This window comes from Capricornis sumatraensis, chromosome 15, assembly GCF_032405125.1.
Source record: "Capricornis sumatraensis isolate serow.1 chromosome 15, serow.2, whole genome shotgun sequence".
NCBI lineage: Eukaryota > Metazoa > Chordata > Mammalia > Artiodactyla > Bovidae > Capricornis > Capricornis sumatraensis.
The window spans coordinates 66,136,497-66,150,267 of NC_091083.1; the positions used below are offsets into that span (position 1 = coordinate 66,136,497).

Below are 13,771 nucleotides of genomic sequence, written 5' to 3' on the forward strand. Positions count from 1 at the left end.
AAAGCACTTCCCAAAGCCAAACTTGCACCAAAAAAAGTCACGGTCACTGTTTGGTGGTCTGCTGCCAGTCTGATTCACTACAACTTTCTAAACCCCAGCAAAGTCATTACATCTGAGAAGTATGCTCAGCAAGTCGATGAGATGCACCAAAAGCTGCAATGCCTACAGCCAGTATTGGTCAACAGAATGGGCCCGATTCTTCTCCACAAGAAAACCTAAGTACATATGAGACAACTAACACTTCACAAGTTGTGCTACAAAGTTTTGCCTCATCTGCCATATTCATGTGACCTCTCGCCAAACAACTACCACTTCTTCAAGCATCTTGACAACTTTGCAGAGAAAACATTTCCAAAACCAACAGGAGGCAGAAAATGCTTTCCAAGAGTTCGTCAAATCCTAAAGCATTGATTTTTATGCTATAGGAACAAAGAAACACCTTGTTGGCAAGAATGTGTTGACTGTAATGGTTCCTAATATACATGTGTCTGAGCCTAGTTATGATTTAAAATTCAGTTTATACTAACTTAACATACAGTTGTCCAGTATTCCCAGAACCATTTATTGAAGAAGTTGTCTTTTCTCCACTGTATATTCTTGCCTCCTTTGTCATACATTAACTGACAAAAGGTGTGTGGATCTATTTTGGAGTTTTCTGTTCTGTTCCATTGATCTATTATTTCTGTTTTTGTGCCAGTACCATACTGTTTTGATGACTGTAGCTTTGTAGTATGGTCTAAAGCCAGGGAGCCTGATTCCTCCAGCTCTGTTTTTCTTTCTCAGGATTGCTTTGGCTATTCGAGGTCTTTCTGTTTTCAAATAAATTTTAAAACTATTTGTTCTAGTTCTGTGAAAAATGTCATTGGTAATTTGATAGAGATTGCTCTTTTGATAGGGATTGTACCGAATCTGCAGATCACCTTGGGTAGTAGTTGTTTTGACAATACTATTCTTCCAATCTAAGAACATGGTGTATCTTTCCAACTGTTGGTATCACTTCAACTTTTCATCAATGTTTTATGCTTTTCAGAGTACAGGTCTTTTGCCTCCTTATGTAGGTTTATTCCTAGGTATTTTCCTCTTTTCGATACAGTGGTAAATGAAATTGTTTCTTTAGTTTCTCTTGCTATCTTTTTGTTCTTAGTGTATAGAAATGCAAGAGATTTCTGTATATTAATTCTGTATCCTGCAACTTCACCAAATTCACTGATAAGCTCTAGTAGTTTCCTGGTAGCATCTTTAGGATTTTTATATATAGTATCATGTCATCTGCAAACAGTGACAGTTTTACTTCTTCTTTTCCAATCTGGATTTCTTCTTTTTCCATCTGAGTGCCATGGCTAGGACTTTCAAAACTATGTCAAATAAAAGTGTTTTGTTCCTGATCTTAGAGGAAATGCTTCCAGCTTTTCACTCTTGAGTATCACGTTAGTTCTGGGTTTGTCATATATGGCTTTTGTTATGTTGAGGTAGGTTCTCTCTATGCCCACTTTCTGGAGTTTTTATCATAATAGTTGTTTCAATTTTGTCAAAAGCTTTTTTTCACATCTATTGACATAATATGGTTTTTACTCTTCAATTTGTGTGGTATCTCACACTGATTTGCAGATATTGAAAAATCCTTGCATCCCTGGGATAAATCCCGTTTGATCATGGTATATGATCCTTTCAATGTATTAGTGAATTCAGTTTGCTCTTATTTTACTGATGATTTCTGCATCTATGTTTGTCAGTGACATTGGCCTATCATTTTCTTTTCTGGTGGTGTCTTTTCTTCTCTGGTTTTGATATCAGGGTGATGGTGGCCTCATAGAATGAGTTTGGGCACATTCCTTCCTCTGCAATTTTTGCACTAGTTTCAGAAGGATAGGTGTTAATTCTTCTCTTAAATGTGTGATAAAATTCATCTGTGGAGCCATCTGGTCCTGGACTTTAGTTGGAAGTTTTTTAATCTCAGTTCAATTTCACTACTTAGGACTGATCTGTTTGTATTTTCTTTCTTTCTGGTTCAGTCTTGGAAGATTTTACCTTTCTAAGAATGTGTCCATTTTTTCTAGGCTGTCCATTTTATTGGTATACAGTTGCTTAAAGAAATCTCTTATGATCCTTTCTATCTCTGTGGTGTTAGCTACAACTTATCCTTTTTCATTTCTATTTTTTTTATGAGCTCTTTCCCTTGTTTCCTTGATAAGTCTAGTTAAAGGTTTATCAATTTTGTTTATCTTTTCAAAGAACCAGCTTTTAGTTTCATTGGTCCTTTCTATTGCTTTCTTTGTCTCTATTTCATTTATTTCTGCTCTGATCTATATGATTTCTTTCCTTCTAACTTTGGGTCTTGTTTGTTCTTCCTTCTCTAGCTGCTTTTGGTATAAGGTTAGGTTAATTTATTGAGATTTTTCTTACTTCTTGAGGTAAGATTGCATTGCTGCAAACCCCCCTCAGGATCGCTTTTGCTGCGTCCCACAGATTTCGGATCATCATGTTTTCATCTTCATTTGTCTCCAGGAATTTTCTGATTTCCTCTTTGATTTCTTTGGTGATCCACTGGTTGTTTAGTAACACTGTTTAGCCTCCACATGTTTGGGTTTTTTACAATTTTTTTCTTGTAGCTGATTTCTAATTTCATAGAGTTGTGGCTAAAAAAGATGCTTGACAATCTTGAGGAAGAAGAATGGAACTGGAGGAATCAACTTGCCTGACTTCAGGCTCTACTACAAAGCCACAGTTATCAAGACAGTACGGCACTGGCACAAAGACAGAAATATAGATCAATGGAACAAAATAGAAAGCCCAGAGATAAATCCACACACCTATGGGCACCTTATCTTTGACAAAGGAGGCAAGAATATACAATGGAGTAAAGACAATCTCTTTAACAAGTGGTGCTGGGAAAACTGGTCAACCACTTGTAAAAGAATGAAACTAGATCACTTTCTAACACCGCACACGAAAATAAACTCAAAATGGTTTAAAGATCTAACTGTAAGACCAGAAACTATAAAACTCCTAGAGGAGAACATAGGCAAAACACTCTCCGACATAAATCACAGCAGGATCCTCTATGATCCACATCCCAGAATTCTGGAAATAAAAGCAAAAATAAACACATGGGCTCTAATTAAAATCAAAAGCTTCTGCACAACAAAGGAAAATATAAGCAAGGTGAAAAGACAGCCTTCTGAATGGGAGAAAATAATAGCAAGTGAAACAACTGACAGACAACTAATCTCAAAAATATACAAGCAACTTATGCAACTCTACTCCAGAAAAATAAACAACCCAATCAAAAAATAGGCCAGAGAACTAAATAGACATTTCTCCAAAGAAGACATACAGATGGCTAACAAACACATGAAAAGATGCTCAACATCACTCATTATTAGAGAAATGCAAATCAAAACCACAATGAGGTACCACTTCACACCAGTCAGAATGTCTGCAATCCAAAAATCTGCAAGCAATAAATGCTGGAGAGGGTGTGGAGAAAAGGGAACCCTCCTACACTGTCGGTGGGAATGAAAACTAGTACAGCCACTATGGAGAACAGTGTGGAGATTCCTTAAAAAATTGCAAATAGAACTGCCATATGACCCAGCAATCCCACTGCTGGGCATACACACCGAGGAAACCAGAATTGAAAGAGACACATGTACCCCAATGTTCATCGCAGCACTGTTTATAATAGCCAGGACATGGAAACAACCTAGATGTCCATCAGCAGATGAATGGATAAGAAAGCTGTGGTACATATACACAATGGAGTATTACTCAGCCATTAAAAAGAATACATTTGAATCAGTTCTGATGAGATGGATGAAACTGGAGCTGATTATACAGAGTGAAGTAAGCCAGAAAGAAAAACACCAATACAGTATACTAACACATATATATGGAATTTAGAAAGATGGTAATGATGACCCTGTATGCAAGACAGTAAAAAAGACACAGATGTGCATAGCAGACTTTTGGACTCAGAGGGAGAGGGAGAGGGTGGGATGATTTGGGAGAATGGCATTGAAACATGTATACTATCATGTAAGAATCGAATCACCAGTCTATGTCCGATGCAGGATACAGCATGCTTGGGGCTGGTGCACGGGGATGACCCAGAGGGATGTTGTAGGGAGGGAGGTGGGAGGGGGTGTTCATGTTTGGGATCGCATGTACACCCGTGGTGGATTCATGTCAATGTATGGCAAAACCAATAAATAAATTTTTAAAAAATAAAATAAAAATAAATAAAAATTAAAAAGATGCTTGATATGATTTCAATTTTCTTAAATTTACTGAGGTTTGCTTTGTGGCCCAGCATGTGATCTATCATGCAGAACTTTTTGAGTACCTCATACAAACATATACTTTTGAAATTAAACACAACATTCCAAAACACTTTAATTATCCCAATAATCCAATAAAGTGAGTACTATTAGTTCCACATTATAGAAGAGGTAACTGTAGCCCAGAGAATCTCCACACTATCCTGTCCCACCCAAATGGAAGTTTTGGTGCAAAACACATTACAGTAATTACAAATTTGTAAAACAATGTAGACACTGTCAACAAATCTTAAAAACTACAGAGTAAAAGGGATATCCAACAAGGACCTACTGTATAGCACATACAACTCTGCTCAATGTTCTTGGCAGCCTGGATGGGATGGGTTTGAGGGAGAATAGATATGTGTGTGTATATATATATATACATACATACGGCTGAATCCTTCGCTATTCACCAGAAACTACCACAAACAACACTGCTAACTGGCTATACCCCAAAACAAAACAGAAGTTTAAAAAAAAAAAGATATCAATTGCTCCCAAATCAGAACTAATTTAGACCATAACTTTGCTGCTAACGAGCAGAAACAAGGTCTGTCTCATGTTCAGAAACATAAAGACTCTAGAAAAGGAATCTCTTTAGTTTGAGGCCACAAGCTAATCCACATCTCTGAGTATTTCTAGCAAGACCAAGATATTTGATCAGAAAGAAGTAAGAGAAAGAGAGAAATGAAGAACAGTAAAAGAAGTGTTGACGGTAACACCATGTACTACCACAGGTGTTGCCTATATCCAGACAAAAAGACTGGGGGTCACTGGTAAAGTAACATGCCCAGCAAAATATGTCTCTTAAATGTACCTGGGATAGACTCTCTGATATGCTGAATTAATTCCACATAAGCTTCTCTTGAATACCTGCAATAAAAAAACGAAAAGCTCAAATGAACCAATCTTCTTTAAATGAATGCTATAAGAAGATAACACTATGAATTACCTCACATAATCACTTTACATTCACACAGGACAGTACAAGAGTAAGTTAAAAAATCCTGAAGAGCCCTGCAGATCCAAATCCTATACTGTAACCTAATCCAGAGCCTATAAAATTTTAATTCAAGAACTTAATTTTAAATAGCCATTTTTATTTAACTAAGAAATGAAGACAAATGAATACTTAATGTTTCTAAGATTCTTTGCCAATGTGGAATACAAGGTAAATCACTAGTTTACACAGTGTGTCATCTGTCACTTTCTCCTTTCGGTCTTATCTTTGCTATACTATTTCCAAAGTAAGTAATAGAAGCTATAAAGATTAAAAATCTCAGTGTGCCACACAGTAGGTGGTTAGTAAGACACATGCTAAACAAATGAGTGATCCAATCCTCAGAACAAAGCAAGTTATAAAGTCCATCAGTTTACTCATGTAATAAATCTTTACTGAGCAGCTACCATGTGCCACACACCATCCTAGGTTGTTAGACACTGCTTGGTCCTTAAACATGGATTGGTATGGAATGCCCCTCCCCAAGCAAATCTGACCCCCTCCGCATGGCCTCCAATACACGGCTGCTTCCACTCTGGGCTGGTAGGTGGATCTGTTTACAGATATTGTCCCTCTCATGAATCAGTTGCAGAACCTGGTCAAATAGAACACATTAAAGGTCATCAAAATCTCACCAAAGAATCTTGCAGAAAGGAATATCACTCCCACTGTTTCTCCAACAAGATTAATTTTTAAGAATTAAGAGGCTGACAAAACCAAATATATAAACCACCCAAATTCTTTAGTTTTGCTCAAGCCATGTTCCGTCTGTCCCAGACATTTCACCTGACGGTTATCTCTCTACTTTTACTACTTTTAAAGAGTGAAGAAAGCAAGCAGAGGCCAGATTCAGGTCACGAGGCTATACAGGGACAGTGCCAACAGAGACCAGAAAGGAAAAAGAGCATTTGTCTCACCTAGCTTATAAACTAATTGGCCCCTTTAAAAGATACCATCAAGAAACTAAAACTAGGAGAAAATACTCGAAAAAATTTACTGACAAATGATTCGTACCAAGAGTACATAAAGAACATTCACAACTCAATAAGACAAATATTTCAGAGCAGAAAAAGTAGGGGTGGGGCCAAAAGACAGACATTTCACCAAAACAAAAAACTTTCCCAACAACGCAAAGCAGGCAGTGATTATTAACCATTTTACAAATGAAGATGACAAGCTGAAAAAGTCATCTCTACCTGTAAAGAGTTAGTGACAGACAGGGAAGCCTGGTGTGCTGCCGTCTGCAAAGGACTGAACTCACCTCTGTCTGAGGCCAAAGTCTAAATTGTTTTCTGCTGCATCACATTGCCTCCCTACCTGTCCTTCCCATACCATCTTGTAATAAAACCTCTCTCTGCACAGCCCTCATGGTCCACTGATGGTGTCAGTATCAATCCTACACCTTCCTCCACCTTAGTGGACTTCAAATCTTTCCATAAGGGGGTAGATTCAGAGGGCAATACAGTAACATAGCTCAGGATCCCCTGACCTCTGAGGACAGATGCCTCTGCCACACCCTACTGGCTCCAGCCTTCATGCTTAGGGATACTGATGTCAATCTGGTACAGTAAACTCTCAATACTTACCTCATCAGGAAAGTCCTTAGGGTGGGGAGAGGTGAAACGAATCCTCATTTCAGGATCTATTCTGGACACCTGATCCAGAAGGTGAGCAAAACGAAGGCCTCCTTGCTTGGCTTTATAGTTGGTGGAAAAGCCACGGCTGAGGTTGGTGGACACTGCATTGTTGAACTGGACCTCTGAATTGTCCCGGAAACTATTAACATTCTGACCAAGGAGTGTCACTTCTTTCAGCCCCTGAAAAAGGAAAAATAAATTTATTGGAAGCAATTTTAAAACTTGTTTGGCGGCGTTAGGCCAAATCTCCAACTAAAGTTAGCTAAACCTGCCAAGAGTCATCCATAAATATACTCCCTCTTTAACTCAATAATTTCATCTTGGGCATCATGTCCAAAGAACTGAACTTCAGGATAAAACCATATGTAAAAATCTTCAAAGCATTTTTAAAAATAGCAAAAAAGCTGGATGGACACCCAATATTCAAAAATAACAGCTAATTTATAATACCAAAAATCAAATATATGATACCATTCTGTCCTTTGAATGTTATATAATCATTACCTATGCAGTATTCTTGCCAAAAATATTTAGGCTAAATCCAATCAAGCTTTAACACCTTTCAGTTTACCACAATTCAGGGGAATATTTTAAATAACAAAATGAGGAAGCAACCAAACAAATGGAGATATGTCTAATGCATCATTTCAGACAAAAAAACAAATAAGTGAAAGGACTGTTTTAGGTTAAGACAGATTGAAGAAATATTACATACAATCAAATGAAACTATACAAATCTTTATGGGATCTTGGCTTAAAAACAGAACAGTAATAAGACATTTTTGGGTAATTATTTTGAATATAGGCTACATGTTAGAAAATACCAGTTAATTGTTTCCTACTTATGATAATGGTATTATGGTTATGAAGGGACAAAAATTCTTCCTTCTGAGAAGACGCATACTGACAGACACAGGGCAAAATGGCTTGATGACTACTACTTACTCTCAAATGGTTCGGAAAAAAATATATTTATGTATCTACAGAGATAGGCAGATAAAAAACATATGAAAAATGTCAATAATCATGTTTATTAATCTTTCAACTTGTGTGTTTGAAAATCTGCACTGTAAAATTTCAGAAAGTAAAATAAAAATGGTTGCTATAAAGATTATTTTTTATTATTTTATTTTGACATAATTTCAAACTTACAGAAAAACTGAGATGGCATAAAAAACTCCCATAAACTACTTGCCCAGATTCAGTAACTGTTAACACTGTGCCTCATTTCTTTATCATTCACATTCACACATCTGCTCTCTCTACACACACATCAAGCCAGAGAATGGTGGAACCCAAATTCATAACCACTTCATTCATGCTCTCTCCATTCTACTGAACTCTCTCCTGAGGAAACCTCTCTGTGGATCTGCCTATACTTAGTGGGCAGCAACCCAAGATGTACACCCAGGAGTTTCTTTCTGGTCAGGTATGGCTCTAAACACGTACAGCTGAGAGACAGCACAGGCTGTAAAACTATAGAAAAGTTGTCCTCATCCTCCAACAAACACACTCACAGTCAGAAGGGCTGGAAAATTTCTCACCTGCTCAGAAAGCTTCCTCACTTCCTCCAGAATGGAGGCAACAGGCCGACTCCTCTCCCGGCCACGTGTGAAAGGAACAATGCAGTAGCTGCACATGTTGTCACAGCCTCGCATGATCGACCTGGGGAGGAAAGCGCCAGAACTCAGTAAAGGAGCAGGACGATCTGGTCCAACCCAAGGAGAAGGTCACAGCTCCCTTGGCATTTATCCTTTAGTCTGAATTCTCTTGGTAACATGCTCACACAGGACCAATCTGAGATCTAAGAAGCAACAAAGCAGACGTTTTTATCTTTAAAAACTATTAATCGGGAGTTCCTTGGTGGCCTACTGGTTAGGATTACAGGCTTTCACTGCCATGCCCTGGGTTCAATCCCTGCTCAGGGAACCGAGATGCCACAAACCACACGACATGGCCAAAAAAAAAATTATTATCTGATAATCACAGGATGTAAACCAAACTGTAACTGGTGGTTACCCCAAGGAACCACAGTAGTGAAGGAATGGCATACAGATCTTGCACATTTGGACTTTCTACTGTTCATATTTACATATTTTTGAATTCCTTAAATCCAGACCAGAAAAAAATAAATATTATCCAAGAGTACATAACGAGTAAAGACCCTGGATTTAAAATGTAAGCTTCTGCATCTCTCACTCATTTCTGATCCATATGCTAAGTATCTAAGCTACATCGCTCTCTTTCATTTGCATCCTATATATGAAAGCCTCAATTTATCTTAGGGAAACAATTATGGATAGATATGTATTAAAGATGTTCAGTGAAGAACTCAAGTAAATATTAGCTATTAATTTTTTTATTAAGCATTCCAATAACAGAATATTGGATAGCCATTAAAATGAGAGGTTGCAAACTTTTTCTGTAAAAAACCCAGATAGTAAATATTTTAGGTTTTATAAACCACACTAATACCGTAGTGGCAAAAGCAGTCACAGACAACATGTAAACAAATGAGCATGACTGTATTACAGTAAAACTTTATTTACAAGAACAGGCTATAAGCCTATTCACCAATCTGTTACAGAAAATTTCATGATATAACAAATGTTCATCATTTTCTTTTTTTCTTTTTGTTCATCATTTTAAATAAGAAAAGGTATAAAACCAAGTATATCAAGAGCGAATTTTTATGAATAAATACATAAAAACATACACATGCAAACACAGAGGAAAGAATAGAATGATATACACCAAAATGATAATAGTGTTTATCAATAGGTGGTAAAATGTGTTAAGTAATTCTTACTCATTTCTCTATGTTTTTCTATCTTTCCACATATTCTTCAACAAATATGAACTATTTTGTCATCAGATCTTTTTAAGTTAAAAGATCAAGGGAGGGGAAAAAGGATCAGATAAGCCCAAGACATTTTCTTAAGTGAAAAAAGTAAGAGAAGGGAAGGTAGAAAAGAGTCCATATTATATATATGAATGCATGTGCAAAAAATACTTCTGAAAGGATTACATAAGGAACTACCAACATGGCTGCCTCAGAGTTAGTCTAGGAGACTGAGGATGAGAGTTCTGAGGGAGTCTTACTATACCATTTTTTGTCTTTAGTTTTACTATGTGCATTATTTTTTGATGTAATAAAGGTAAGATGTTACTTTAAAAGTAAGGAAAGAGAAGCTGACTCCCCATCTCCTGGTCAGTGACTCACACGAAGGCAGAGGTAGCACTGGGGCTTGTCTGGACTGGCATGACGTCAGCATAGGTCTCATCCAGAGACAACAGCACATTGGCAGCCTGCTGGCCTGACTCAGCAACAGCCAGCAATCGAGGAAGGTCCCTATAGGCATCTGGGCCAGCCAAAATATCCACCATTTTCTCCCTGTTGAGGATCTCCTCCTTCAGTCTCTCAGCCATGCAGCCTGGGAGGGAAAAGAAATAAGCTGAGACCCGTTCCCAAATTCATCTGGTCTCACGACTTCTTTCCAGTACACATTCTCTCCAGGTGGATCAAAGACAAAAGCACAGAAACTTCTCTAGGAATTTAGCATCATCCCTTAAATTTGCCCAACACTCCATACCTCTGGAACCTGCATGTTTCTTTTTTTTTTTTTTTTGCATATCTCTATATAAGAAAATCAGGAAAAGGGCTCTACAGCAATTCAATTACATGCCTGACAAAAATTAAACTACCATCCAAAAACATTTCTAGACAGGAACCATCTCTTTTTTCAATTGAAAATTACTTCGTACTACAAATAAAACTATTTTGTGTCAAAAACTTATTTTTTAAAATAAAATTTACCTATATACAACTGCCCTTACACTCTTTTTCTTTCTTGTTGCCCATGTGTACGTGTGCGCTCAGTCGCTCACTCGTGTTCAAATCAGTGACTCCATGGACTGTAGCCCACCAAGCTCCTCTGTCCATGGGATTCTCCAGGCAAGAATACTAGAGTGGGTTGTGATGCCCTCCTCCAGGGAATCTTCCCAACCCAGGGATCGAACCCACACCTCTTGCATCTCCTACATTGGTAGGCGAGTGCTTCACCCACCTGGGAACTCTTGCTATCACTCATAATACTTATCAAAACCTGCAATAAATGAGTTATCTATCTATGCTGGTATCTTCCATAACCAAGAAAACCACTGCTATTAGTAAAAAACTAGAATTTGAAAGTCCATTTTCTTAAAAATACCCTTTAAAAACATTTAAGAACAATTCTTGATTGTATAATCATGTTTACAGCAGCATCATTCAGAATAGCCAAAGAGTGAAAGCAACCCATGTCCATAAACAGATGTCATACGTACATACAATGGAATATTATTCAGCCTTAAAAAGGAAGGAAATTCTGATACACACTACCACCTGGATGAACCTTGAGGACACTGTGCTAAGCCAGTTACAAAAATACCATATTTTTGTAGATTCCTTTTCTATGAAGTACTCAGAGCAGTAAAATTCATCAAGGCAGAGAGCAGAATGGCAGTTGCCAGTGACTGAACTGAGGGAGGAATGGGAGAGTCATTACCTAATTGGTATGGAGTTTCAGTTTGGGAAGAAGAAAAAGTTCTGCAAATGGATGGTGGTAATGTTTGCACAACCATGTGAATATGCTGTATACCACTGAACTAACTGTGCCTCTGGAAGAGGTTCAAAAGGTAAACTTTATGTTACATATACTTTACTACAATTTAAAAAACAAACTATTTTGGAGATTTCTAACACTTCAAACAGATATATATATATAGATATACACATATATACATATATATAGATATAGATATACATACAGGGGCTTCTATAATGAAGGAATTGAAATGGAACAAAATATCCTAGCTAATCCGTCCATCTTTCTGCATCACTTAGTACATAAATCTGTATAAGAGAATAAGCTCCAACCTTTGTTTCGATCCATCATCAAGAGGACTTAACTATTCCACAATGGACAGAATCTATTTTTAAGGTTAAATACATTGACTAAATTCTGAGACCATGAAGGTACAGAATATTTATTTTTGAAATATGCCTCCCAGCTCTCTAGATCAGAGCTGCCCAACAGAACTTTCTAAGATGAAGGAAATGTGCTTTATCTATGCTGTTCAAACTGGCAGCTACTAGTCAAGTGTGACTAATAAGCAGTCAATATGTGGCTAGCGGGACTGAAGTGCATTTTTAATATTATTTAAGTATAATTAAATTTAAATGACCACATATGACTAGTGGCTATCATACTGCTCTGTGCATAGCTGGATCTTCACTTGGGCATGTTTAGGAGTCAAGATGAAAGATACCTACCTGATAAATTCAAACTGTCCCTTCAGACTCCAAACTCTCTCCTATCCATTACTCTGTGCTACCACAAGCCACATTAGACTAGGAAGGACAGATCACTTTCTGAGTACCTATTACTTTCAAGGCACTAAGAAAAGTCCTTTTAGGAGCTTCATCTCATTTAATTCTACAGCTTCTGACATTAAGTACAAGGGCTGAATGGGATGTTTAAGACTGAGAATCCAGCATCTAAGAGAAACCATAGCATATGAAGCTACATGGTGCCCAAGTCTCAAAAAACTCACAAAACCTGCAAATTACCAGATACCTAGAATCCCAATCCTCAGAGGCACTCGGGAGCGGAGCCGTTTGGACTTCAGTGATTTGAGTTGATGTAAACGATTCCAGATGGTCTGTTCAGCCTTCTCCCTACAGAGATCAACAAAGGCAGACCTGAACCTGAAAATAAACTACAGAGCAACCTGAGAGAGCATGACACTGGGAAGAATGGGAGTCCCCTGGTGGTCCAGGGGCTAGGGTTCCAAGCTTTCACCGCCAAGGGTGCAGGTTTGATCCCTGGTCAGGAACTAACATTTCACAAACGGTGCAGCCAAAACCATTCCTAAAATGAGTCCTCCCTACACATCTGCAAATCCTGATGAGCCTTTAAGCCAAACTCAAAAACAACCTATTTCACAAAGACTTCCCAAACTCTCCTCGATTGGAGAGTTTGTTCTCCTATCACTTTAACTATTCTTTTCCCTGTACTCAGCAATTTCTCCTTTTTATTGTTTGATTTTTTTACCTAGTGCTTTCTGCCAGATGTTAGAGTTATTTGTGTAACTGTCTTAGTTCCCATATCAGACTAAGTTCCATAAAGTCGGGCTCCATGGAGGAAAGGTTCATTTCTGAATCTCCCAAAGCACCTAGTTCAATGTCCTGCGAGACCCTCAGAACTAAAATGCTGGATTGGTAATACAGTCAGCTGAGGAAACAACACTAACATGCCATGTACACAGAAACAAAGCAATAAACAGGGTCTGTTCACTTGTGATGGATGCCACCCATCTCCGTCAGAAGAGCTCTGTCCCTAGCCACTGACTGGACCTGGCCCTTATGATGTGAGGTACAGCATAAACATGTGCAAGAAAAACCCCAGGAAATGTTGGGCAACTCAGCACACTCTCGGTTTCCTCATCGATAAAATGAGTTTGATAACAGCACCTACCTCGTAGGGTGGTTATGAGAATCAGTCAGTGCACAGATAGTGCTCAGCACAGGACCTGACAGAAGGTATACGCTCAGCAAATCCTGACCATTCTATCAGTACTATATTCACTTGGAAAACTGCAAACCTGCTGACTCATCTCCATGGGTTGGGTCACCCTGGCACTGCTGGCTCTGGCATTTTACATAAGACTTATTCACTCTCTAGGTAAAGAATAAATTCCCACCTGATAGAACATGTGACAAGGAGAATCACATCAGCCTGGGTAGAGAGCAAGGAAAAAGAGGAAAATTATGA

General features: G+C 38.1%; 1 protein-coding gene across 2 annotated transcripts in view; it reads right to left on the reverse strand.

The window, feature by feature from the left end:
- The window catches only part of CDK5RAP1 (CDK5 regulatory subunit associated protein 1), a 36,833-nt gene that overhangs the window by 17,439 nt on the left and 5,623 nt on the right, over nt 1–13,771 (reverse strand). For both annotated transcript variants that reach the window (XM_068987099.1, XM_068987100.1), the window contains exons 5-11: nt 13,701–13,735; nt 12,575–12,675; nt 10,180–10,390; nt 8,501–8,621; nt 6,906–7,136; nt 5,817–5,914; nt 5,137–5,192 (exon numbers count right to left, since the gene is read on the reverse strand). In XM_068987099.1, coding sequence (XP_068843200.1) covers nt 5,137–5,192; nt 5,817–5,914; nt 6,906–7,136; nt 8,501–8,621; nt 10,180–10,390; nt 12,575–12,675; nt 13,701–13,735 — 853 coding nt within the window. The remainder of the gene's footprint in view (nt 1–5,136; nt 5,193–5,816; nt 5,915–6,905; nt 7,137–8,500; nt 8,622–10,179; nt 10,391–12,574; nt 12,676–13,700; nt 13,736–13,771) is intronic.